The sequence below is a fragment of the Felis catus genome, chromosome D3 (genome assembly GCF_018350175.1).
Source record: "Felis catus isolate Fca126 chromosome D3, F.catus_Fca126_mat1.0, whole genome shotgun sequence".
Lineage (NCBI taxonomy): Eukaryota > Metazoa > Chordata > Mammalia > Carnivora > Felidae > Felis > Felis catus.
Window position 1 is genome coordinate 72,531,651 of NC_058379.1, and position 27,655 is coordinate 72,559,305.

General features: G+C 35.9%; 1 protein-coding gene across 4 annotated transcripts in view; it reads left to right on the forward strand.

The window, feature by feature from the left end:
- DCC (DCC netrin 1 receptor) overlaps window positions 1–27,655 on the forward strand; it is a 1,150,608-nt gene that overhangs the window by 1,025,211 nt on the left and 97,742 nt on the right. For 3 of the 4 annotated variants that reach the window (XM_045042312.1, XM_019815281.3, XM_045042314.1), the window contains exons 18-21: window positions 2,541–2,679; window positions 7,783–7,890; window positions 14,145–14,339; window positions 19,232–19,264. In XM_045042312.1, coding sequence (XP_044898247.1) covers window positions 2,541–2,679; window positions 7,783–7,890; window positions 14,145–14,339; window positions 19,232–19,264 — 475 coding nt within the window. The remainder of the gene's footprint in view (window positions 1–2,540; window positions 2,680–7,782; window positions 7,891–14,144; window positions 14,340–19,231; window positions 19,265–27,655) is intronic. The other variant, XM_045042313.1, reaches the window with a different exon arrangement.

Genomic DNA, 27,655 nt, shown 5'->3' on the forward strand with positions numbered 1-27,655 from the left:
TAATGGAGTGCTTTGATTTTACATTGTGAGCTTTTCAAACTACTTTCATGCCCATTACTTCATTTCACTCCCCAGTACAGCTTTGGAAGGTAGGCAGAGCATGCACAAGATAGAGGCAGAAAAATCAGTACATGGAGTCAGATGACATGGGCACAAGCATTGGTTTTGCTGTGTCCTGTCATGTCACTGAATTTACTCAATCTCCTTGTCATCTATATGACTAGATTATTCACACCTACTGTAAAAAAAATAAGCTTCTCCGTAATTAAGCATGTATGTAGATCCCTTTATGAAGACATAGATAGGTTGTATAACTTGAAAAACAATTTCCCATGAAACTACAGCTAGAGCTTGCATGACCTTATGGCGTTATTCTAGGCTATCTCCACGGGAGTACCCTTCTACTTCATTGTAATCCATATCAAGCCGTAATCCAGACATTTATATTTTGATTGTCTAAAACTCTGTTTTGATTTTCCTTATCAGAAGGAACAATGTTCTGTAATTTAGTTTCTACTAAAATGATTAATCACATGATGTTTTATACAAATTTCTATTCAAAACCCATTCATTGAGTATTGACTAGTGCTTACCAGATATAACATGGGTATTACAGAAGGTACAGAGTTTTTCAAGACTCAGTTTCACCCTCAAGATATCCCTCCCAATAGGGAACCTAATGCATGTGTAAAGTTAAATATCACATTAGACAATGCATGAAATCCTGTAGCTAACATTTATCTAAAGCTTCCCTGGGTTGGATACTATGTTTTACTTTACACTTTAAATAATGCCAGGAGGTCAGTGCTACAGTTATCTCCATTTTATGGATGAGCAAACTGAGGCTCAGAGAGGTAGTACCTGGGTAGTCTGTGCTCACAAAAATAGCTGACCGTGAATTTCCAAAGTACTTCTAGGCTAATGATTTATTCTGAGCAACGACCTTCCATGAAGTTCCCGAGAAAACAGTGAATTCATGGTATTTACAGAATGCAAGTATGTCATTCTAAAACGCAAACAAGGACAATATTACTTAGTGGTCTCCCAAACACCAGTGATTTTTATTGTCAGAGAGACTAGTTTTATAAAAAGTATGATCCTTTTGTCCTAACTGAAGTATTTCATCATCATCATCCCATTTCTCCCCTTATTTCCATTTGTAAGACTTAGAAGTGTTCGTGATAGTGAAGAAGACAGGATTGGAAGTTATATTTCAGCATGTCAGATACTAGCTGCCTATGTTGTGTTTTATTTGATGGGATTCCATCTTCCTGAGTCTACAATGTATTTTTACATTTACTTAGGGCCCACATTTTTATAGCTTTTTTAAAGAAGAGCTTCTGATAGATGTTTATGAGGTTATCACTTTAATAGGATGGATGGGCACATCATCAAAATGTTATTAGTACAGTTAAATATTTATTTGGTTTTGTAATGAAATGTAGGATTTTCATAGCTATAATCTAAGGATTCATAGTACAATAAAAAAGATATACCACACTACAGTAGTATGGGAGGAGATAGGTGTGACATAGGTGGGGAAAAAGATCTTTCCTTGATTTTCTAGACATAAATATATAACAAAGGTAGTGAATATAAAAGTAAAAATGAATATGAAACTTTGGAGGAGGGTCAAGATTTAAATACCAAGCATAACCTGATACTTACAAGTATCATAGAGGCATAAATAGGCTAAATTTGCCTGATCATATTGAAAATATGTATTAACCTGGAAGATTAACGTATTTTTTTCATTACCCTTTTGATTTCTTGAGTAAGTAATAAAAATAGATAATTTACTTTCTACTAAAATATCTTTAACCCGCTATTTAATTGAAAAAGAATGGTTTCAAAAGACAAATAATATTAACACTAATATAATCTTTTAATACTTACCCAATTTGTCATTCCCTTCCTAATCAGTTGCTCCAGTGACCATACTTAAATGTGTGTTTAATGTGAACACTGAACAAAAGAAGACCACATACTACAACATTGCTTTTGTCTTTTTTCTTTATAATACTCAAATCGATTCTGGGATCACTAAAAGTTTGTACTCTAAAGATTTTTTTTTAAATCACAAGTAGTAAAACTCTAAAAACTAATTTTATTACTAGTGAAAAACAATCATGATGAGCTACTTAAAATACATAAAATGTATTTTGATTATTATAAAATGTATTGTGGATTATTACAAACAAATTACAGTTAAAGTCAGTGAAGATTACCTTAAAAACGGAACTGAGAAGCAAACAGAACTGGTCCTGACACACTGGTTATTGCCCTCCTTGGAAAATTGATCAGCTGGCTGCCCCTCTGGACAACGTCACATCTGATTTTATCCACCGTGTTTTAGATATATAATCAGCCAGTGTAAACTGGTTGGCAGAAGGGAAGTAGAGCCAGTTCTGTGTCACAGCTTTTATGCTGTTTGGAAACAGACTCTTTTTTGGTTATTTGATAGTCTCTGTACATGTTTTGATTTACCAAGTTGATAGAGTTCATCTTTTTTTCTCTTTGCTTATGTCCCACTTGTACAGTCAGAAGACACAACATCTCTGAGTTACACAGCAACAGGCCTCAAACCCAACACGATGTATGAGTTCTCGGTCATGGTAACAAAAAACAGAAGGTCAAGCACATGGAGCATGACTGCCCATGCCACCACATATGAAGCAGGTATGTGAAGAAAGGCTTGCTTCGAAACTTTGACTCTTGGCATTTGGTAATGGTATTTCCCAGGTTTTGTGGATATCAGAATATATGTGCACTATGATGTCTAAGTCCCACCTCATCCTGCAGGAAATAGTTTATTCTTTGTAGTTCAAAGTACTTTCATATCTAGTATTATCCTCTCCACTCTACAAAAGAAGAAAATGAGTCCTCAGTATATTGAATAATCTGGTTTTAATCTGGGTGTTAACTCCAGGGATCTAAATGAATATAAATCTTTTTTCTCAACTCCTTTAAGTGAAAGCAGAAATCCATGCACTGAACTCTGTCCAAAACATTTGAGTCTTTGATTAGTAGTCATGGTGGGCATTTACTTTTTTGGAAATAAATTAGATACAAAATAAAACATTGCATTACAGCCATAATCACATTGTAATGTTTACCATAAGTAACCACAACTGGGTATGGGAAGAAGTTTCCTTGTGGTTATGTTCACTCCTTGGCAATAAGACAACACAATGGAAAAACCTTCATGCAATTTGAAATAGTTCCACTCGCAGGAAAATGTAACTCACTGTAAATTTTTACCAGTCACATTTACTATGGATCATAAACATTGAATTCATAACCTTAACAGACATGCAGTACACTTGGCTTTTATAGTTCACAGAAATCCAACATCTGAAGAATAGGGAATCAACATGCTTTTTGATTGGTTTCATGGTATTCTAGTTAGGGGTAAACTACACCACACATTTCCAAATTAAAAATAAAGCTGTACCAATAAAACTCTCAGGTAAGTTGCATTTCTTTTTCCATTAGAATTTGTCCCATGGCATTGCAATTGTGACCCTTATTCCAAGCTACTACTTTAACTCAGAGAGTCTGCTGTTAATATTGTTACATTTTTGTGGATACTTCTTTCTATAAGAAGTTTTCTAGTTTGTCGGATTTAATTTCAACATCCTTCTTTTTTTTTCATCTTCTTCTGTTTTACATGTTTACGTATATTAACTCTTTCTCCTAGAATTCTGCCCTAGATGCCAATGTTCACAGCTTCAAAGGAAGAATGAGACATGCTGAATGAATTATGTACCATGGGGAGAATAAAGGCCCTGCTCTTCCTTTTTACTTAAAAGGAAATGAAAGGAGTTAAACATAAACCAGTAAGACATTAGGTCTTCCCTGAATGAAAGAGAAGGAGTAGTAATTTCCTCTTAAAGCAAGCAAATTCATTCATTTTTCCCTTTCATAAAATGCACCCTAAAATCTGAATTGATAAATGTATTCTCTTGATTTTTCATCAACTGCACAGCCTTGTAGGGGTACTAGCAGTGAGACCCATTTCTGACAAAAAGATATTAACTGCTAGAGAGTGGTTTTAGGCAGGGTGATTGTCAAAACAGATAATGATCTGGACAAAAGTGTAAATAGCATGTGGATGAGATCTCTGGGTGATGATGAGAAGCAAGAAATAATTCACAAGTGTCTTCAGACCTTTAGAACTGTGAGAAAGAAATGAACTGAATGAAATAACACCACGTTTGGTTCTAATTCTGTAGTAACATTAAAGACTGTATAGGGCCACATAATTAGGTTCTTGTACTGGAATTGTTTAGGACAAGGGTAAGAGTGGTTGGTAAATCCTTGAAATAAAACATTTCATTCTGTCCAGGTGATAAATCCTTAATTTTATTCTAGTTAAGTAAAATATAAATAATTAGAAAGACATCTGAAATAATGAAATAATGCAAAAAAATAAACTGAAATAATATAAGAAATACAACCATAGAGTGTAGGGCAAGTTAGAATCTGAACAAACAGAGCCAAATATAAATTCTGTCTAGAGAAATAAAGGAGAGTTTCACAAAAGAAATAATAATTGAACTATGGCCAGGGAGGATCATCAGGTACCTATTCCAGGAACTTCCAAGGAAAGGAGCAACATGTACAAAAATACATGAGCAAGTATCAGAAAGATGTCTTCTAGAGACACTTGTGAATGGTTCAGAGTGACTGGACCACAAGAATCATGGGACAACAAGGGGAAATGAGGCTGTAAAAGAAAGTGAAGTGTAAATATCAGGGCCTGGTATTTATTATTTGTTATTTATTTACATTTAATCCAAAGAAGATTGGTAGTCAGTGAAGAATTTCTAAAAGGTCTCCTCTGGGCGGAACCTGTGAGATTGGAGAGGAACAGACCAGAGACGTTCTGCTGGATTCAGTAGACATCCCTGAAGTTGTTAGAGCCACATTCCTGTCCAAACAGTGTGCAGCTTATATGATAATCCTAAACATTTAAGCTGTTGATTGCAATACCAGAATCGCTATTCACCAACATTCACATGGCTTGAGGAAAAAGAAAAACTTGCACAACACTTGAAATAGATTGGCTGTTAGAAAAGTTTTATTGGGTTGTTTTTTTTTTAAAAATAACCACCTCTTCAGTGTATTATTTTGTTAGGTAAAGTTGAAGTCATTTTTATCTTTTTTGAAAATAGTAACAGATTCAGTGAAGCAGTCTAATCATCACCATTTAACTGTTTTCTAAATAGCCATCAAGTTGAATTTTAACCCAGTTAAGAAAACACACACTATTCTGAGTAGTTAGAAAGACAGATCTTTTAATTGCTTCCATAATCCGAAAATTCCTTATTATGCTTGGTATAATACTCTAAGTCAATTTGTGACTATATGTTACCTTCCTATCTATGGCTTAGAAAATATCTTCAATGAACTCTTTATGAGACTAATCCATCTTTAAGAGAGTATTGCCTCTTTGATATTTTGCTGTAACAGAACTTTTCTTGCAAGAATGGCCTCATTCTTGGTTCATTAAACCATATACATATGTAGTTTCTTTACTCAGGGTTCAACTACGCTAGACCTATGTATTCTCTTCCTGCTTTCATTTTTTTTTTTAATTTAAGTATATTAAGTACCTTGTCAGGATATTATGATTAGGTGCAGCTTTGGTTAACCTGGAATACTAGTGGCTTTGAGAACTAGGGCATTGGAAATAAATGTTATGCTAGATGGAAATGTTTGGTGTCTCCTTCACTTGAAATTATATTCGGGAAGAGAAACTGGAAGTACTGTAACTCAGATTCCCCATGACAGGGCCAACAGAAGAGCCAAAGAGAATGGTAAAAGCGAAGAATTCAGAATTAGGACCAAACTGTACCTCTCTTGTAATACACAAGCATTCTTATGCAGAGATCTGGAAATACCTCTAGAACCCATTCATAGAACTTAAGATATGTTCCAAAATTTCCCAGGTCAAACTGAGGGTGACTAAAAGAGACTATCAATAATCGACTCGGAGCATTGTGCATTGCCTAGAAGGAAAACTCACTGCATTTCAAAGCATAGACAGTGAAAAGGCAGGTCTAAAGAAGCCTGGAAGATACTGGACTGGCTTGGCCAGTGTACTGCCACCTTTAAAATATATTCGGGGGCGCTTGGGTGGTTCAGTCGGTTAAGCATCCGACTTCAGCTCAGGTCATGATCTTGCGCCGGCCCTTGAGTTCGAGCCCGTCGGGCTCTGTGCTGACAGCTCAGGGTCTGGAGCCTGCTTCAGATTCTATGTCTCCCTCTCTCTCTGACCCTCCCCCCATGCTCTGTCTCCTTCTGTCTCAAAAATAAAAAAATAAATGTTAAAAATAAAATATATTTAAAATTTTGTTGAGCACAATGTGAGAGAAAAAATAATTTTCCTTTTATTCTTCTAGGTCTTTGGCTGAGACTCCTCCATAATAAAAGATAGATTAATAGGAGAAAAACAAACAGGAGTTTAAAAACATGTATACCTCCTGTATACATTGAGGATACCCAGAAAACTGTTACTCCCTAAAATGTCCCAAGCCGTCACCTTATATACAATCTCCAACTAAAAACAAAAGAGTAGGGGCGCCTGGGTGGCGCAGTCGGTTAAGCGTCCGACTTCAGCCAGGTCACGATCTCGCGGTCCGGGAGTTCGAGCCCCGCGTCAGGCTCTGAGCTGACGGCTCAGAGCCTGGAGCCTGTTTCCGATTCTGTGTCTCCCTCTCTCTCTGCCCCTCCCCCGTTCATGCTCTGTCTCTCTCTGTTCCAAAAATAAATAAACGTTGAAAAAAAAAATTTTTTTTTAAAAAAACAAAAGAGTATGTTGTGGGGTGGGAAGCCAGTTATGGGAGGTTTTCAGGCAAATCACAAGAAACAAGAGTGTCATTGTAATGCAGAATTAAGTTCCTACCTTCTCCTTAATAAAAGTTTCTAGAGATTTTGTCATTCTCTTCTTGGTACCTAGAGGGAGACACTCTTATAAATAAAATTTCTCTTATAAAAGGGTAACATCTACTAAATTTGCAGAGCTTTTCCGATGTCTATTGTGGTCTTGAAATAAAATAGTCTTTAGGCCAAAGAGGCATATTTTGGGGTGATAAATTCTGCCCCTCCCCTCAACAACATGTAGGAAAAGTAACTCTAAGAAAGGCAGAGTTTCGTGCCTTCCTATTCCACGCCAGACTGATACTAAGGCCTTCATAGATTCCATACCTCTTCCATTTTCAAATATTTTCTTTTGCCTTCTTGTTAGGAGATAACCTAGTATGTTTACCTAGGCAAGATGGTTAAAACATCTTAATGCATTTAAGTACATTCTTTTCTTTTTTCTTCTTCTTGCTTTTAAGAAAATATAGAATTAGGTGACATTTGTATTTATAAATCCTACAGTTGGTACAGAATTCTGTCTCTTGGAGACAGGTAGCCATCAATCTCACTAAGTATGTGTACATTTCTTTGTTCTTATAATAATTCTTAAATGTTTAGTGTGGTGCTCACTTGGAAATATCCGTTATACTTTTCTTCTCTGTATTCACACATACTCCGTTCTCTTTTCCATATTTACACCTTTGGAAGTCATTTGACTTCCATGGAAAAACCATTAATTTCTGTATTTTTGTTTGCTTGTTTAATTAAAACACTTGAAATAAATCGAAACTGGTAGGATAAACATGATATACTGCACGACGGATTCTGAGTGTCAACATCATGATTAGAAGTCTCATAAACGTCTGTTTTCTTTCACATCCAATGACAAGGCCTTGTCTTTGTTTCTTCTCGTAGCCCCGACCTCTGCTCCCAAGGATTTGACAGTCATTACTCGAGAAGGGAAGCCTCGTGCTGTCATTGTGAGTTGGCAGCCTCCCTTGGAAGCCAATGGGAAAATCACCGGTAAGCATCTCTGCTACATTCCCAGCATTGCTCCGCTTGCCCTGCGATTGCTTACCTCGTGTGTACTGTCCATGCCTTTTGTGTATTTGTTTTCTGTCCCAGAATTTCTGTGTACTCCCTGATGCTTTCTGGTTGTCTCTTCTTGCCCCCCACTGACCATGGAATTTCTTCTAAAGGTGCCTACAAATATGCACACACACACATTTCACTTGAGTTGCTTCTTGAAGGATGTGTATTTTAATTAGTATAGACCTTTTGTCTTTCATCTTGTGGAGCATTAGGACAACCTTCTAATGGAATGTCTCTGAGCATAAATGACTAACAAGAAGCTGGTTGTTTGGCAGTTATAAAATACAAAAGACACCTAATGACCATGTATTTTTGAATGGCACATACAAAAGAGGTTTTTAGTTCCTCACTTTAGCTTTTAGCTTCTTACTTAAATCATAAGGTTCATAAAATACTTAATATTGACTGACAGAAATTGAACTTAATGAATATTTCACAGTGACACATTTTATTTTGCCAAATATTGCTGATAACATCAATGCCTAATTAAAGCATCCATTAGAAGCCTGTAATGTTAATTTAGTATGAAAAATATAATGGAGTTCTATCAGGGATTTTGCATTTAAATGATCACTTTAGGCTTTTAATAGATGTCTCCATAGCATATAATTATTATGAAAAATATTGTATAACTAAAAATGTGCACATTATAGTCTAATTAACTTGAACCATTGGGTTAGGCACATGTAAGAGTCACTCCTTTTTCTTCTTTTTTTTTCATACAAGTGGATAGCACTATTATAAATTAGCAAAGTAATTCAGTCATTCTGTGATAACAGAGATAAGCTTGGAAATTACAGTTCAGATGGCACACTTACTTTGTGTGAGTTACTTTCTGAATTTTCCAAAATGAAAAGATAACGTGAAAATTCCAAATGAGATTTAAATTTAAGTTGAAGACTTGTTTTCTCTAGGAAATTGCTCTTAGTGCAATAGCAAACAGAATTTTCATTTGAGCTGACAAATACAGAAAAAGAAGAGGGGTATTAAATCTCCCCAAAATCTTATATGCTGAGTTGTCACTCTGCCTGACTTTCTAAAACTGAGCCTGGCTCATTCTAATTTTCTCTTTCTGTTTCCCCTCAGTGTTATGATGTATTTTCATTGGTTCTATTTCAGTGCTTTTTTAGATTTTGGTTTGTTTACATGATGACTTTTTTATTATGTTATAAACAGTTATTTATAAGCATATGGTAAATCAATAGATAATAAGCTTAAGAAGAAAAAAAAAACAGAATAGAAGTTGTCTAAATAAAAACAAGTTCTGATGGAAAAAGTACATATTTTTTGGTAAGGGATAAAATAAGTCATATACTACCCAAATTCTCCACTCTTATTGAAATGAATCTCATCAAATAGTCAATGTAAACAATGGAATGTGTTTTCAACTCTGAAAGGAAGCTTAATTTTGCTTTTTCAGGGAAAAAATGGAAGTCTGCTCCATATTAAGAAATGCAAATTAATCTAAGCAATAAAATTCTGTGTGCCAAAGTGACAGTGCATGTATAAGAAACCTTCTCCACATATGTTACTAAAAGTTGTATGTTCGGTATCCAGTCTCTCACAATGGTAAGATAGAAGTATGGGAGGCAATACTTTTTACCGTCAAAAGCCTAGTTTATTTATTAAAACAAAATTGTTATTATCAAGTTGACATAATTGGACTCAACTCAACAGGGAGCAAAACCCTTAAGATAGTTTCTATTCCATACATATTGATTCTTTCAGTGAAATTACTTCCAGGAAACAGGATGCCGAAATATTCAAAATCCATATAGCAGAGGGCCCAGATTTACTACACTGTGTTTTTCTCTAAAGTACAAAGGAAATGTGAGCTCTTTTCCAAAGTGTCAGAGCATGTATGTGCCGATGTGGCAGAATGTGCTCACATCCTACCTTTATGTTTCTTTTGTTTCCCAAGTCCTTGCATGCACACAGCAGTAGAGCAGGGTGGTTAGGACCCTAAGCTTCTGAGGGAGATACCTGGGTAAGTTAACTTTCCTAAGGTCACTTTCTCATCCATAAAAATAAGGATAGTAATATAACTTCTTTTGTAGAATGTAATAATAAACTGCTGAGAAACGTCTCTGATGTCCAGTGAGAACTAAAACAAATCAGCTGTTGTTATTCCCATTTGAAATCCATTCTAGGGTGTGGCTTTACTCATGTACTCTGCATAGAACCGAGCATCAATTTGTAAATATATATACTTCAAAAAGAGTAAACAAAAAAAGAGGGCAAAGAAGGAGATCTAGATAATGCCAATGCCTAGATTCCTTGATTGTAAACAGGCAGCTTAAGAATTTGTACTGAGATTTTCAGGACAGAATGGAGAGAATTTATTATATGCTTGGCATCATGCTAAGCACTTCAGTATTATAAGGGATTCCATCTTCCTATTATTCCACCTCAAAATAAAGATACGAGAGATTTCTAGGGGAAATAACTTTCCCAGAGTCCAATAACCAAGAAGTAGCAGAGCTAGGATTTAAAACTCATGTTCATACTCTTCACTATTACACTACGTTTTGCTCCAGCTTATTAGTATTCAACTGGTTCAAATCAGTGATTCTCAACTGATTTATGTTTTAATTTATTTGAGAAAGGATTGAGCATGCTATATTTTAAAAGCTCCCCAAGTGATTTTAATGTACAGCTAGAGTTTTGAAACATTGATCTAAATAAATGCAGCATCCAACATTAACATCAGAGACCAACATAGTTAAAAAAAAAAAAAAAGTTAGGTCTTCAGAGATTGTTTCCTTATCAGTACTATCCAATGGATAAGATTATGTTATCTTTTTTGTGTGTCATTTGATGTTCTAGTCCTGTTTTCCTCTTTCTTAAATTCTCTTTCCTCTTGTCTTTTGTAAGATCACCTACCCACTTTTCTTTCCAATTTCAGGCTAGAGCTTCTCAGTCTTATTAGCAGACATTTTATTTGCCGTTTCTTAAATAGATCTTTTCGTTCTCTTTGTTACTTTATCTGAAAAAGTGTGTATAGTATAGCCAAGGCTTTGGTGAATACAAACTTATGTCTCTGAAATCTGCATCTCCATCCAAGGAATTCTAAACATGCATATCCTGCCTCATATTATACATTTCTACTTGCCTGTTTTATTGGCACCTCCTACTATTCCCCAATCCTTCTCTCTCTCCCTTCTTTCTCTTTTTGTTCTTTTTTTTTTTTTTTTTTTTTTTTGTCTACCGCCCACCAGAACCAGCCAAATAATGCATTCTTATATTCTGTAATAGGTTGTAAGACCGTCCAGGATTGTGGCCACACTGAGCACTCACTACAGTCAGACGTGTCTAAATATTCTAACTCCCATCATTTAAAAAATTTTCAGGCTCACCCCATTGCAAAGTTGGAAATTTAGCCATCCTGACTTCTTCCTCTACCTCCCCTTCTCATATAATCAGGAGAAAAAAATCTAAACGCTTATTATGTGGCTGAAAATTCCATAAAAACAGGTTTCAGATTTTGATCAATACTTTGTCTTCAGTATCAATATTCTTGACACTTAGTAGTTAATTAATAAATATTTATTGAGTAGAATAATCATTGAATTGCTATTAAATCTATTGTTTGACTTGAAGTCAAAGTTCTAGCTCTCCAAATATGACACTTCCTTAAGCTTTACTAATATTAAGAAAAAAAGAAAAAAGAAGGAAGGAAGGAGAGAAAAAAATGAATTGATGGAGCATTTACTACGTAGTCACTATATATAAGATATTATAATATGAATACCCACCTATATTAGATTCCTACAATGCATTACCTCATGGCAACTTATTTTCAGATGAGAATATTGAGACATACTTAGATTAAGCAAGTTGGTCAAGGTTGCAAAGTCAGGAAATGATAGACCTATGGCTTGAAGTCAGGTCTTCCTGAATACATAGCCTGGTGTTTTTTTTTTTTATTTTTGTTTTTGTTTTTTTAGTATTTTTTTTACCACAAAGAAGGAAGAAATGAGTCCACCATTATATATCTATTGATATACATGATTATTAGAATCAGTTTTTGAAAGAGGAAGAGCTCATACTGGGCTGAGCTCCTTGCTAGTAGGAATCATCTTGGTCTTCCTGATACTTAGCAGATGACCCATGGAAGGGAATCATTGGTCTGTAGGAATAAGTACAGAAAAAGACAGAAGAGAGGAGAAAGGTGGAATTGCACATTTTCTGACACTTTCCTTTTGGAATTACAACTACCTGTTTGTGTAAGTAGTCAAAATGACAGATGTATGATGTTACATTTTATACGTATTTAGACAAATGTGATTCTAGCAGGAGTGCCCACTTGTGTTAACAATCCCAGGTCTTATCACCCAACACAGGATATAGTTTTCATTATTTGGCTGGTTATGGTGGGTAAGAGACAAAAAGAAAGTAGAAAAAAGTAAGAGAGGGGCACCTGGCTGGCTCAGTCAGTTGACCGTCTGACTCTTGATTTCAGCTCAGATCATGATTCCAGGGTCGTTGGATCAAGCCCTGTGTCAGGCTCTGTGCTGAGCATGCAGCCTGCTTGAGAGTCTCTCTCTCTTTCTTTCTGCCCCTCTCCCTCATTCATGTTCTCTGTCTCTCTAAAATGACTTTTTTTAAGTAAGAAAAAGGATGAAGAAAAAAACTTGGACACAGAGAAATGAACATATAGATACAAAGAGGTTCTGGGAAACCAACGGATTCGTTCTAACCTGTGTGGAAATCCATATGCTAAGACTTCAGTCCCACACGAAACTCATACATCCAAATGAAATTATATGGTTTCTCTAAGGCCAATATTTAGAGTTGATGATTAGAGAATGATGTAGCAGTAAGTTTCTGTTCTCCATCTCAGGTCTCAAATTTACAAAAAAAAAAAAAAAAAAAAAGATAGACTTCCCCATACGTATCAGGGAATCACTTCGAATAAAATTGGGAATTGTCAAAAGCTGATCTTACACACTTAATCCTACTTATTTGATGCCAGAATTGTCATTTTTAAATGCTTACTTGAATGCTTTTTACGAACGAAAAAAAAATCCCCAAAACACAAGGAAGGCACACATTTTATTCTCATTTGATAAATAAACAAAATCAGGAATAAATATGGCTGACCTGAGAGGAGAATACAATTTTCCAAGTTTTCAGTGTCATTGAACACTTACAACAGCCCATAATACCTCTACAATTGCATTAAATGTCATGAATGTAAAACATTATGTGCTGACTGGCCAGAGGATTTCATTCAATAACTGAGTTTCAATACCTATTATGTGAAGTTGATTTTATTGGTTTCTCTGAAGAATAAAAAGCAATATAGGATATGGCTCCTGAACTAAAGGAATGTTCGTATCCTTTTGAAAAGATAAGATATGCACATGATAAAAGCTAAAAACAAGCAAACAAACAAACAAATAAATAAATAAAATACCAGAGTCTTCTATTCAGGACAAGAATGGAGACTATTCTGACTCAAGAAATATTAGAAGATTGTATTGATATTGATCATGGGGGTTGTTATAAATGAGTCAGAAACTTCTTTGCCCAGTGATATTTCACAATCCCTTTTGAATTATGGTCTTCCAATTTTAATATGAACCAGAAGGAGGTTTCAGATAGTCTTTCCAAGTTTTTCAGAATTCTTTACCTGGGTCTTTCATCTTTTACTGAGCTCTCTGCATTATAAGACATTCATATCTGCTCATCAACATGTCAACAGATGCCAAAAATGTACAGATTCCACATATCAACTAAAGCAGTGATTCCTAAACTTGTTTGAATACAGAAATCACCTGGAGTGCAGATTGCCAAGGTCACCATTAGCCTATTTTGTTGTCTATTGCTGCGTAACGGTATCACCACAAACAACACACATTTGTTATCTCAGTGTTTCTGTCAGTCAGGAATCCATGCACAGGACTTATAGGCAGCAGAAACCTTGTATTTTTAAATATGGCAGATATTTTTGTTTCAAATGGTCTATTCAGTTTTCAGATTCTGTACATTGAAGCAATTATTTGTCTGATCTTTGCAATATCAAAAAAAATCATTACTTGCCAAAGTGAATACTGTAGTGTATAGATTGTGAATGTAAAAAAATCATTGCGAATTATATTTGGGAAACATGAGTGTTTAGAAACAGAAGTATAGCATGCAGTCAGTATACTAAACAAAGTTAAATTCATCTATTTACGCAGCTTACATCTTGTTTTATACCTTGGATAAGAACATACCAATTGATGACTGGGTTATGGAAACAATCAGTGGTGATCGGCTTACTCATCAGATCATGGATCTCAACCTTGATACTATGTATTACTTTCGAATTCAAGCACGAAATGCAAAAGGAGTTGGGCCCCTGTCTGATCCCATCCTCTTCAGGACTCTGAAAGGTTTGAATCATTTTCTAGTACAGTATAGCCTTTCTTTTTCTGTGGGATTGTTGTAAAATAGTTATGGAGTCTGAGTTAGGAACTGTCTTTGCCATCTCTGTTGGCAGCATGACTACAATGGACATTAAAAATAAATTTAAATGTACATTTTTATGCTGAAAGCCAGCATGTCAAAGAAAGGTCTATTTTGTTATCACATTTTCTGCCATTGGCACAAGGCAGGAATATTTAACTTGACTTTTTTTTTTTTTCATTTACAATCCTTTTGGAATTTTGTATTGATTTCATGTATAGTGGTTCTATTCAAAATATAATGAAACTTTTTTGCCATTTTATGTAAGGAAATAAAAATTAAAAAGCACTGAATTATGTGAATGCCATACTACTGCCCTTTTAAATGTTTTTTTTGAGGAACTATTATCCTTATATGTAAAAAGAAAAGTTGATATGGCAAGACAGAAAATCTCAAACAAAATGAATGTGTTTATTTTAAGACCTAGGGTAGCAACAAGAAAAAAAAAATCTTGCAGTATGATTACTAGAAGAAAACTCCCATGCTTGCAAGAGTAAAAATAGCTACTCAATTCAAGCATAGTTATATCTTCATAAAGAAAAATGGTAAGGCCCAAGAACAGTGACTACATCAAAATAAATTTCATGTTAGTCCTTACTATTTTAGAACAGTATTATTTTTTCTGGGAGACAAATGGTTTCAAGAGCCTCTGTTATTTAGCAATTGAAAAAAAAATTGAATGTTTCATAGCTGATATTTAAAGATGTTCATTTAGGTATGATGTGTGTTGTTCTAAAGCCAGGTACTCTCTTTTAAACCTGTGACCACATTATGTCTGTATATCTGGCTGAAAACTTGGTAATACATGATGGCAAACAACTGAAAAATTAGAAACATGAGGATGGTTGACATTTTCACCCAGTTGGTTGACATATTGAAAGAAGAGTCTTAGAATAATTGTATAGTCATCCAATTCCCCTAGGAAAGGTACCCTAATAAATAGTAGACTTTTGAATTCTGGTGAAGGAGCTAACCTTTCAAAGCTGGACTTGGTAACAGCTAAATCTGAAAGTTTGCCAAGAATACACAGACAAGCATTCAGACTAAGCCTTAGTGACAGTTCTTAGCGACAGAGGAGAAGTTGGGAGGGAGGGAGGCAGGAGGAAATGAGTTAATCTTCATCTCTCTGGGTTTTTAGGACTTCATGTCTAAATCAGGTTTCACTCCAAATGAGCAACTGAAAGGAAACTGGTTCTTCATTTTGTGGGAGCATGAAATGTAACTAGATACTGTTTCACAAATGCTTCGTCTTTATCTATAGACAAGTGCCAAATTAATTTCATGCTCACATCGTGTGCCAACTAGAGATCTCAGGGAGGATTTAAGATGATTTAAGGCATCCAAGTGTATTAAACAGCAGAGTGATGAGTGATCACAGGATTTACAGACCCACACTGATAACCGTCCTGTAGATTATTTAATGAACTCTGTGTCTCATTTGGTACCATTTACCTTAAGTGCCTTAAACTCATCTATGAAATGATGTTCAGATCTGAGAACAAATTCAGGAATTTGTTATAATTTTCCACAAGCATTATTTCTAATATCTTGATTTGGATGTTTAATATTGTCTGTCCTCAATAGGTCATGCTCAATTAATAGTCAATTCGATTTTAAAACAAGTCTTGGTCACATAGTAAACTAAGGTTTAGATGTCTTGATTGCATTCTAAATTATTTAGAAATATGGATCTTGCCTATCTTTATCAATAATTGACATTGTACATGCATGTATCCTACATGTTACAATGACAAATATTCTACATCAAATAAATTACTCATAAGAGATGTAAAGCCACAATGAACCAAATCTATCCTAAAGACATCAAATCATGCTTCTGCTTTCTGATTTAAGATTTTTAGTTTCCAAAGCTGCTTCAAAACATAAGGTCTCTGTTCATCAGAATGTAACTTTGTTTGACAGCAAGAAAGGCTCACATGTTGTCCTGAAGCTGAGAAAGCTCTCAGTAGTCTACTGGGTAACAGGCAAGTGTTTCATTGCAAATCATGCCCCAGGCAGGTGTCTACAAACTTCATTCTTTCATACACAGTCTTTGCAATGACAGTAGCATTTCCTATGAGAGACTAGAGTTTTGTCTTTGGTTTTAGCCACCAGCAAGAGAGGTATAGGAAATGCAATCAGTAATCACTGGTTAATGAAAATGGCATTTATAATTAAAAAGGGATTAAATTATAATACCCTTATGTACATGCATGTATGTGGTACATCTGACTGTTTCTTTGGAATGTTAATTAAAAGAACCTTGAACTTGATTCTCTAACCACATAGGACTCTGCAGTTATACCTCTTGCTTCCCCAAATACTCTCCATTAGGATACCCATACCTGTTAAACCCTTGGAAGAGGTACAAGATGCATGTCAATCTCTGTCTATCACATGTGTTGTCCTCTCCAGTAAACTAAGCTTCTCCATGTTGGCCTGTCAAGAAATAGGAAGACAGGATGCTTCTGCCAAAACAGACCAAAGTGGGATTCTGTGAAGAGGTGGAGTCACCTACACACAAAAAAGCAGAGTCTTTGGCAATGAAACAGCACTAAAGTATGGTCTATTCTCTGGGCATCCCTAATCATCATACTGAATTGAGCATCTTTCCCATCTAAGGATATAGAACTGAAAGTTCCATACCAGAATACAAAAAATTTTTAGTCTACAAATTATTTTTGACAAAATACATGGTTTTCTTGACAAATGACAGGGGCAAATAAAAAGTCAAGACACAAATTATGACACTTTTAAGCCATTATTTGTCTTTAATAAAAGGTAACTATTAGGATATATTTTATCACTGTTGGGAAATACTCTAGTTGATAATTTTTCTTGAGACATTCGAATTTCTCAAGTTATATCCAATCCAAATTACTAAAAGTAAAACAAATCCAGAAGATAAGAATAGGATGACATTGTTGCCCATAACATATATTTACTTGTCACTTGATAAAAATTTCCTTAAACTAGATAATACATATGTGAGACAAAGGGGAGAAATGAAGAAAATGGGATGAAATTGTTTTTTTTCCCTTTTATTGATGTTATCCCAAACATATGTCCCCTAAATATGAGATGCTGACTAGGGTAGTGTCTCAAGTGTGTCCTGTTCTGGATGCCAAACTTTCACCCTTTCTGGATTGCACGGTCACATATGATCCTGACATATCCCTCCTCATTCTTACCAGAGACCTGGTGTGGCACTTCCTACAACATAGTGTCGTGTCTCAAAAACTACATTAGGATCTCGGTAAAAATCCTATCCCTCTCTATAAACTAGATAATGCAGTTGCCTATCGAAAGCACTTTTCATCAACAGTCTCCTAATACTATAATAAAATGTATCCTTAGAGGTTATTAGTCTTTAATGGGAAATGGGAGAGAAAATTAAGAAAAAAATCAAGTTGTGATGATTAGACTAGGAAAGATTAGGTTAGACAACCTGGTGAATTAAAAAAAAAATGTTTGTTAAATCTTGAGGAGCTACAATGACATTTATAAAATTTATTTAAAGCTGGTAGAATCTTAATATAGTAAGCACTCTTGTGTGTATACCATTTTCTAAAGAGTCATTCAGCGTTCAAAGTCTACTACAGATTAAGATACGTTTCTCGGTCTATCCTTTTTTCATAGAATTTGTCTATATATTAATTTTAAATAAAAGAAAGGAAATTATTTTAAAAGTGATAGAAATTTGTAACTAAGTTTAGGAATTTGTCCTTCTATGATGTGACGTTCATAAACCCTATTCATCTGAAAGGGGCTTTTAAGTATTTCCATTCTATATTTTCTTTTGGTCAATGATTTGTGTACCTTCAGTTAGGAAAGGAAGGGCCACCACTTCTAAGATATTTGCTTTAAGTTATTTTTCAAGCAACGATGATGGAATTGCTGGAGACTGCTAGATACCCAGAATGAGAGAACTAGGGTGCTTGGGTTATAGGTTGCTGCCCTAGGAAAACTATCATATTTCTCTCTGTGTGAGTTTAACTGAGACATATAAAGAAGCAAACAGCAAGGGTAGTAGCCTACATGTCAAGTTTTAGTACAGTTGAGCTCAATAAACCCGGAAGACTGGAAGCTCAAAGAAACTCCAGGATAGGGGAAATAATTCTAATTGATGGAGACTGACAATGATCGACATTGGTCAAAATGTCACATCATAATTTTATTAAAGTAATGATACCATGGACTTACCTCCTACACAGTTATCTTTTGTTAATAGAAAAGAAGCCACCTTAAAAAATTTAGGGATATTTTTAAATTGAAAAAAAGTCATTTTCAAGAATGGTATTCATAATGTGCCAGAAGTTGTGAGCAGTAGGAGTTTTCTCTACAAGGTCTAAAAACTTATCAAATCATTTAGATTAAAACATATTTATTATATTCTGTTATTTTACTCCATCCATGTGGAAATTAGTTAAGTTCTCTTGTTGAAAAAAAATTGAAGACAAAAAATAGCTTCTTTAGCTTATTTAAAACCTATGGGTGATAAGTATTTGGTAATTGCATGCATTTTTTGTATGTATTGAATTTTAATTAAGCTCACATGATAATCATTCTTGAGTTGAGGTGTAGAGGAATAAAACAAATCACATATTTTTAAGAACACGCCTAGCAAAACCAGTGTTTTCATTTTTTTTCCTCTACTATTTAATAGAAATAATCACATCAACCATGGTTCCTTATCAACTTTATTTCAACAGGGCTTTGGCCTTGATACGAAAACTTGCTAACAAAACTGTTGATTTGAAGTGTCAGCTTTCTTGCTAGGAAGTGTCAATGTCTAATAATATTTCTTTCTCCCCCGCAGTAGAACACCCTGACAAAATGGCTAATGACCAAGGTATGGTGGCTCAATCTGTCATCCTTTCTCTCCTTGAATCAATTCTATCTGTTAGGAATGTCAGTCATTATTTTGTATTCCTTTTATCACCTGGGCCATACACCTGATGAAGCAGACACTGGCGTGATAATTAATCTTGTTAATGAAGTTCTGTTTGGCTGAAGCTGCAGGTCTGTTGGGGAAGATGTAAATTTTCTTGAGAGGAAATTGTTTTGTCTCTATTCTGAAGGACCAATTAAAATGTCAAGCTTCTTTGTATGAAATAAATTTTTAGTCTCTGTCTGCACTTCTGAATAATTCACATTAAGTATAATTAAGCTCAGCATAATTTTCAAGCTGCTCTTACACCCTTTCATGAGCTATGGATTAAAGTTCTGTAGCTCTACAGAGAAAAACCGTAAATCATGTGAGCTTTTTCTCTACGGTAAGCTTCATTTGATAAATAAAAACAAAGTTAGGACAACTTTCTTAGAGCATTACTATTGTTCTTTTTGAAGTCAGAAAGCTTTCATTCCATGAATCAGACGCTGGTTTGATTCAGAGTATTTTATTCTCCTTCCGTTCTTTTGCTAAAAGCTGATTCATGTAGAGAAACAGGCATGGTTTTTACACAAAGGAAAATGGAGATAAATAAGAGTTATCCATCAATTCCCAGGTAGATATGAATTTGCTATTACCATGATTTTCAGACTGATAAATTAGGTTTCCATTGTTTTTACCCCAAAGGTAATTAGTAGAATTCTAGTGGACAACAAGAATAGTTTATGTGTTGTATTTTCTTTAGCATGTTATATTCTTTAAAGAAAGGGGGAGTTTAGAAGTTTTTGCAACTGGTTGTCAGTGATGTTAGTATTTCCTGGCTTAGAGTCTACAGTTTGTATATTCTGTGTCTTGCTTTGGATGTCTACTGTCAGTAGAACCTGCATGCAGGCATCATGTCTCAGAAGGCACCATCTCATAAGATTGGAGGAAAACATTCTTTCGACAAGAATGCTTTTTAATGTTTGTGCATTGAACATCTGAATGTTAACACTAACATAAGATTGTCCACATAGTAGTATTTTATTTCATGATTCGGTCTTCAGGTTTCTCTCTTCTGAGTCTTCCCACCATGCCTCTGCTTCAAAGAACATGGCTCTGGACATTACACACATGGAGTAATAAAAATGAAGCAATATATAAAAATGTCTACCCAGAGTTAACATTTCCATTAATCACCTAAACTTACTTCTGCTTATTTCCACTTAAAATATTTTTGAAAGATCAATATCTACTAAATGGTAATATTTGTAAACTACTAATGATGAACACTGATCAGTTAGCATACATTTACTGAGGTAAATTAAATATTAGTGCTGGCCAGATCCAAAGCTGGAATAATTGATTAGCAGAAGCGGTTTTATAAAATAAATAGGCAGATAATTCCTAATTTTTGAAATTATATTTAGAAAAATAGAGAGACAGAAAACACCCCAAAATTTAAAAAAAAAATTAATGTTTATATTTGAGAGAGAGAGAGAGAGAACAAGTGGAGGAGGAGCAGAGAGACAGGGAGATACAGAATCCAAGGCAGGCTTCAGGCTCTGAGCTGTCAGCACAGAGCCTGATGCGGTGCTCAAACTCACGAGCCTAGCCATGAGATATGACCTAAGCCGAAGTTGGACGCTTAACCAGCTGAGCCACCCAGGCTCCCTCCAAAAAATTTTTAAGTAAGTGAACCAGATGAAATCTTACATTGTTAGAAACTTAGGTGATGACGTGCCTAAGTTTTCTAATAAATGGATTTTGCTGTTATTTTTCACTTAACTGCTTTGTTTAATATTATTTTTAATTTTTTTTAACATTTATTTGTTTTTGAGACAGAGAGAGACATAGCATGAATGGGGGAGGGTCAGAGAGAGGGGGAGACACAGAATCTGAAACAGGCTCCAGGCTCTGAGCTGTCAGCACAGAGCCCGATGTGGGGCTTAAGCTCACGGATCGCGAGATCATGACCTGAGCCGAAGTCGGATGCTTAACCAACTGAGCCACCCAGGCGCCCCTGTTTAATATTATTTTAAGCTACCAAAAAATATTTTGTAAACTGGTCCTTTTATAAAAGAAAACAGAATAAATGATTCCCCAGTGTCTCTGACTACATACTTTCCATGGATTTTTCTCAGATTGTCATATCAATAGTGAAATCAAATCCATTATCAGGGGAAAAAAGGAATTCCCAAGAATTATTGCCAGTGGTTGAGTCTATTAACATATTTGGGCAATTGTTCTTTTTCTTCATCTAATGCTACTTAGAAAAATTCTGCCACATATTATGCTACTTGATGCCTTATTCAATCACAGCTGGTATAGAGTTGTTCAAACTGATAGGTTCTAAATTTTACATCAAACTCAAATCACTTGTAAAATTGAGAGGAACTGACAGCATATAATTTAGTGGTTATAAATAAGATCTTTAAATTCTTACAAAGAAAGCATATGAAATTTACTGGCCATCAAAATTTCTTTGTAAACAAAATTAGTCTTCTGAGTCCATGACCACATAGAAGAAAAATAACCAAGGTTGAAGATTCTTCAAAGATTGATGAAAGTAAGAGGAGAAAGCTGTTCTGAATGTTCCCACTCTCAGCACAAAGCACATCAGTTTAATATGTTTTATTGTGCCCACTGTCAGACCCACTTGTTCCTTCCCATGGTGAAGTAATGCCACAGTAACATCTATGGCAGGAGCTGAATTTCTGTTGAGAGGAAATTCAACACCTTGGGTCAGAGTTAACCTTACAAACATGAATCCTAAATGGAAAAGCATGGGGTCAAATTTGACTTATGGGAGAGAGAATAAGAAAAGTTTTGATTTAGTTTAATGAAGTATCTTTGCAGACTTCTGTCACAGTTACTTTTTCTTGGAGTCTAATGTACGCCTTGCAGTGCATAAATGTGAAAACAAAAATTCAGTTATTTATTTGAATCAGCTGTGATTTGAGGAAAATATTTTTGTCTGAGTAATAGCAGTAGTTTGAAAATGAAATTTCAATTTACAATTTATATGGAACTCTTTTTTTTTAGCTCGTGTAGTTATAAAATGATTATATCTAGCATTTTCTTATCCCTCTAATCTAAGCCTACACTATAATTCCCCATTTTTGCAGCCCCTTATCTCTTATTACACATCCTAATTTTTTCCTCTAGTCTCTTCCAAGCACAAGTGGCCAATAAGTTTGAAGGTAATCATGAGATTTTACAGATTAACCACAGAGTTTAATATGTAGGAAGGTCAGGTAGGGTAGGGAAATTCTATGGGCTATGTGAAGTGAGTGCAGAGGGCATAGAAATGCTGTGATTTATTTTTTCCTTTTTTTATATTTCATATTTTTGTAAGAACCCTGTGAATGTGTTTGTGTGTATGTGGACCATTGTGAGGGTAAAACGAACTCTCGTGAAGCTCTACCACCAGTCACTGTTCTGAGAATTTTCATTTAACCCTCCCTGCAATACTGTGAGATACAACTGTTGTTCCCACTTTAGCAAGAAGAAGCTGAAGCTCAGAGCTTAAGTCCTCACCCATAGACACGCAGCTAGTAAGTAGCAAGGCCATGATTCAAACCCTGTTCTTAACCACAGAGTATGTTCATCCTGCATATGTATATATTCACGACCCCACACCATGTGTTCAACATATGTCAATAAGGTTGCTGTATCTAAAGTTTGTGTATGGATATCTTGCCAATATCAGCCTCCCTTTCCCCATCTCTGTGAATAGTCCACAAAGAACAAAGCATAAAGCAGCTTTCAGTCTGGGGTCATCTTGTTAGTGGGATGTCACAGCACTAACTATGTGATACTGACAGTCCTTTATCTCAGGAAACACAGGGATGGTACTAATTCCACCGTCTTAGTCAGCTCAGGCTGCTAATACCAAATGCAACAGACTGGGTGGATTAAACAACACAAATCTGTTTCACACGGTTCTGGAGGTTGGAAGTCCCAGATCAAGGTCCGGCAGTTTGGTTTCTGGTGAGAGCTCTCTTCCTGGCTTGCAGACAGGTGCCTGCTTGCCATGTCCTCTCAGGGCAGAGGGAGGGCCAGCTCTCTCCTGTCTCTTCCCAACAGAACAACAACGCCCTACACTTGTGACCTCATTTAGCCTTAGTTGCTTCCATAAAGGTTAATGTTGGATGTTAGGAATTCAGCATATGAATCTGGGGCACTGGGGTGGGGGGCACAATGAACTTCACAGCATCCACTTTCAAAAAGAAAGCTGTTCTTCCACTCCCACAGATTATCTCCCCAGTTTTTCAGAGGAGGAGGCAGAAGGCAGTTGTGGGCAGTATTGGACCCCAACACATTTCTCTCTGTCTCCCAGAGTGTAGCCTGTCCACTATAGGCTATTGCTCTGTGTATGAAAATTTTGGCTCTTTGATTTTCTATAATGAGCTTAAACCATTTAGAGCTTCTCCTGGAAACATTTATAAAAGCCTCTGCTTGGGGTTGCAATGGAGGGTAGCTGTAACTATAAAATATGACCAATTCTCAGAAGTGATGATCAGATCAAACTTCTAATCTTAAAGGGTTGTTTTTACATCCTTATATTTGTTTAACCCCCAAATATTGTTCTCCACCTTGAGGTGTCTATGTGTAAAAAGTGATCATTCTTAGCATGACTACAAATGTTTTCAATGTCATGTGTGTTTCCCTGTCTGCCCATTGGGGCATTTTGAGGTGCTAGGGCCATGTCACAGTACATTAAAGAGAGTAGGACTCTTCATGAAATGATCTGTGTCATTGCTGAGATGAATCAGGAAGAAAATGCTTGCTTTGAGCACTCTCAAGTGTCTTTTCACTCTCCGTAGCCTGCAGAGAGGTGATCTAAAACACCACATCTACAAAGGAGGCGGAAATTCATAGGCCAGTTTATAGATCCAGGTGCTGAGTACTGTCCTCCCACCAGGAGGGAGAATTATTCTCCTCTGAATTGTGGTAATGGCAGATAAAGCTCTGGCTTTCCCATCAGCACTTAGTGTGTGCTCCAAGAATGGGATCAGATACCTCAAATTCTAGTACCATCTTGCCACTGTGACCTCCTGTGTGACTTTGGGCATGTGACTGACATCTCTCAGCATCCTCACCTGCGAAATGATGACTTTAGCCCAAGTTATCTTTTATTTTCTTCCATGATTTCAGATGATTGAACTTTAAGATTGGTATTGGGATAAAATACCCAAGCATAGCATATTCACACAGTGTAGCACTTCACATTCTTCTAAATTCACATTTAGAAGAATGATTGATACCAGTAGGTATCTGTGCACTGTCCATGTACTATCATATTTTATCCTCATAACATTCCAGATGTAGAAAATGAGACACCGAGATGCTAAAACTGGCCATAAAACACTCACAGTAGGTAAGTGGTTAGGCTAAGATATATACCCAGCTTAACTAAATCTAGAGTCTCTGCTCTTAACCACTGTATAATTTCTGGAAATGCAGTGAGTTAATTGGTTCCTACTCTGTTATCCAAAAAGTGAAGCCTAAATGGCATCACCATACATTCACCTAGTTGAAAGTTCTTTGTCTTTCCTCAGTAGGGTATTCAGGCAAAGTACTTAACACTACACCTGCCATTTTACACCTCAGTGGGTTTAATATCATGAATAAACAGAACATTAATTGTTTCCAATTTCAAGGAAGTAGGGTTTTCAAGGCAGTCTAGTCAAGCTTGGAATTTAGTTAATGTAATCCAGACTTTGCAGGGTTTGGATTACAGCAGCCAGGGTGCCGTTTAAAAAATTGAAGCCTTTAGCACCCTTTGATGGGAGCTATTTAATTGAAAATTATAACCTCTTTTTACCTTATTATTGTGTGTAGTTTCGACTACTTTATTATTCAATTGCTTGCTACACCCTCTTGAAAGAGCTATTCTCACCTGTGCTTTTCTCAGGTCCAAATTTTACAATTCTAGAAATTATGATTCTGGTGTAAAAGTAGGGGTGAGAAATGAGTAGTGAGCTTTTGATAAAGTGTTGAGGTGCTTCTCATGTTCCCAGCAAGCAGTCAAGTAGCTGCCTAAATCAACCTCTCAAGAGCTTTTATGTTTCAGTAGGTAACTCCAAAAGAAAACACATACTCAGTACTCTTAAGAATTGATGTGATTCATGGCATAACTCTAAGTTTCTCAGACCCAAAAGATAGACATGTTTGTTAACAAGCCCTCAAAACGATTTCTTAAACAAGTTCTTCTTGTAAGACTCACTTCATTGCTGAATGTCCTTCTTTGCTATAGACATTAGCCAAATACCAGGCTCCTGGCTTTATTTTTTGCCCACTTCTGTTAGTCCTGGACTCTGCCTCCTCAATTCTCTTCCCAAAACTCAGATGGCTCACTGATGCTTATGAAATAAAGTCAGTTTTTTGACATCCAGACTCTGGCTGCCTGACACCAACCGCCCTTTTCTAGCTTCACAACTAGTACATCCCTCCACATATGCCACAGCCAATTAGCAAAAATGCACAAATCACTCTGGGAAAGGTGCATTTTTCCAACTCTGTTTGCTAACTGGTACCATCCTCTTACCTTTAGCAAGACTTTCTCCTTTCTCCAGCGAGTCAGGTCCTCATCCTTTGTCTTTTTTTTTTTTTAGCAAAGGAATTTAGGTTTATTAGGTATCTTTTCATACTTGATAGTTATTGTCCATTGAAAGATTTTTTTAATTTTATTTTTAAATTTACATCCAAATTAGTTAGCATATAGTGCAACAATGATTTCAGGAGTAGATTCCTTAATACCCCTTACCCATTTAGCCCATCCCCCCCACACCTCCTCCAGTAATCTTCTGTTTGTTCTCCATATTTATGAATCTCTTATGCTTTGTCCCCCTCTCTGTTTTTATATTATTTTTGTTTCCCTTCGCTTACGTTCATCTGTTTTGTCTCTTAAAGTCCTCATATGAGTGAAGTCATATGATATTTGTCTTTCTCTGACTAATTTCACTTAGCCTAATACCCTCCAGTTCCATCCACATAGTTGCAAATGGCAAGATTTCATTCTTTTTGATTGTCGAGTAATACTCCATTGTATATATATATACCACATCTTTATCCATTCATCCGTCAGTGGACATTTGAGTTCTTTCCATACTTTGGCTATTCTTGATAGCACTGCTATAAACATTGGGGTGCATATACCCCTTCAAAACAGCACACCTGTATCCCTTGGATAAATACCTTGTAGTGCAATTGCTGGCTCTTAGGGTAGTTCTATTTTTAGTTTTTTGAGGAACTTCCATACTGTTTTCCAGAGTGGCTGCACCAGCTTGCATTCCCACCAACAATGCAGAAGAGATCCTCTTTCTCTGCATCCTTGCCAACATCTCTCATTGCCTGAGTTGTTCATGTTAGCCATTCTGACAGGTGTAAGGTCGTGTCTCATGGTGGTTTTGATTTGTATTTCCCTGATGATTAATGATGTTGAGCATTTTTTCATGTGTCAGTTTGCCATCCGGATGTCTTCTTTGGAGAAGGGTCTAATCATGTCTTTTGCCCATTTCTTCACTGAATTATCTGTTTTGTATGTGTTGAGTTTGATAAGTTCTTTACAGATTTTGAATACTAACCCTTTATCTGCTATATCATTTGCAAATATTTTCTCCCATTGTCGGTTGCCTTTTAGTTTTGCTGATTGTTTCCTTCGCTGTGCAGAAGCTTTTTATTTTGATGAGGTCCTAGTAGTTCATTTTTGCTTTTGTTTCCCTTGCCTCCAGAGATGTGTTGAGTAAGAAGTTGTTGCAGCCAAGATCAAAGAGGTTTTGCCTGCTTTCTCCTCCAGGGTTTTGATGGCTTCCTGTCTTACATTTAGGTCTTTCATCCATTTTGAGTTTATTTCTGTGTATGGTGTAAGAAAGTGGTCCAGCTTCATTCTTCTGCATGTCGCTGTCCAGTTTTCCCAGCACCACTTGCTGAAGAGACTGTCTTTATTCCATTGGATATTCTTTCCTGTTTTGTCAAAGATTAGTTGGCCATATGTTTGTAGGTCCATTTTGGGGTTTGTATTCCATTCCATTGATCTGAATGTCTGTTCTTGTGCCAGTACCATACTGTCTTGATGATTACAGCTTTGTAGTATAGTTTGAAGTCCGGGATTGTGATGCCTCCTGCTTTGGTTTTCTTTTTCAAGATTGCTTTGGCTATTCGGGGTCTTTTCTGGTTGCATGCAAATTTTAGGATTATTTGTTCAAGGTCTGTGAAGAATGCTGGTGTTATTTTGATAGGGATTGCATTGAATATGTAGATTGCTTTGGGTAGTATTGACATTTTAACAATATTTGTTCTTCCTATCCAGGAGCATGGAATCTTTTCCCATTGTTTTGTGTGTGTCTTCTTCAATTTCTTTCAGAA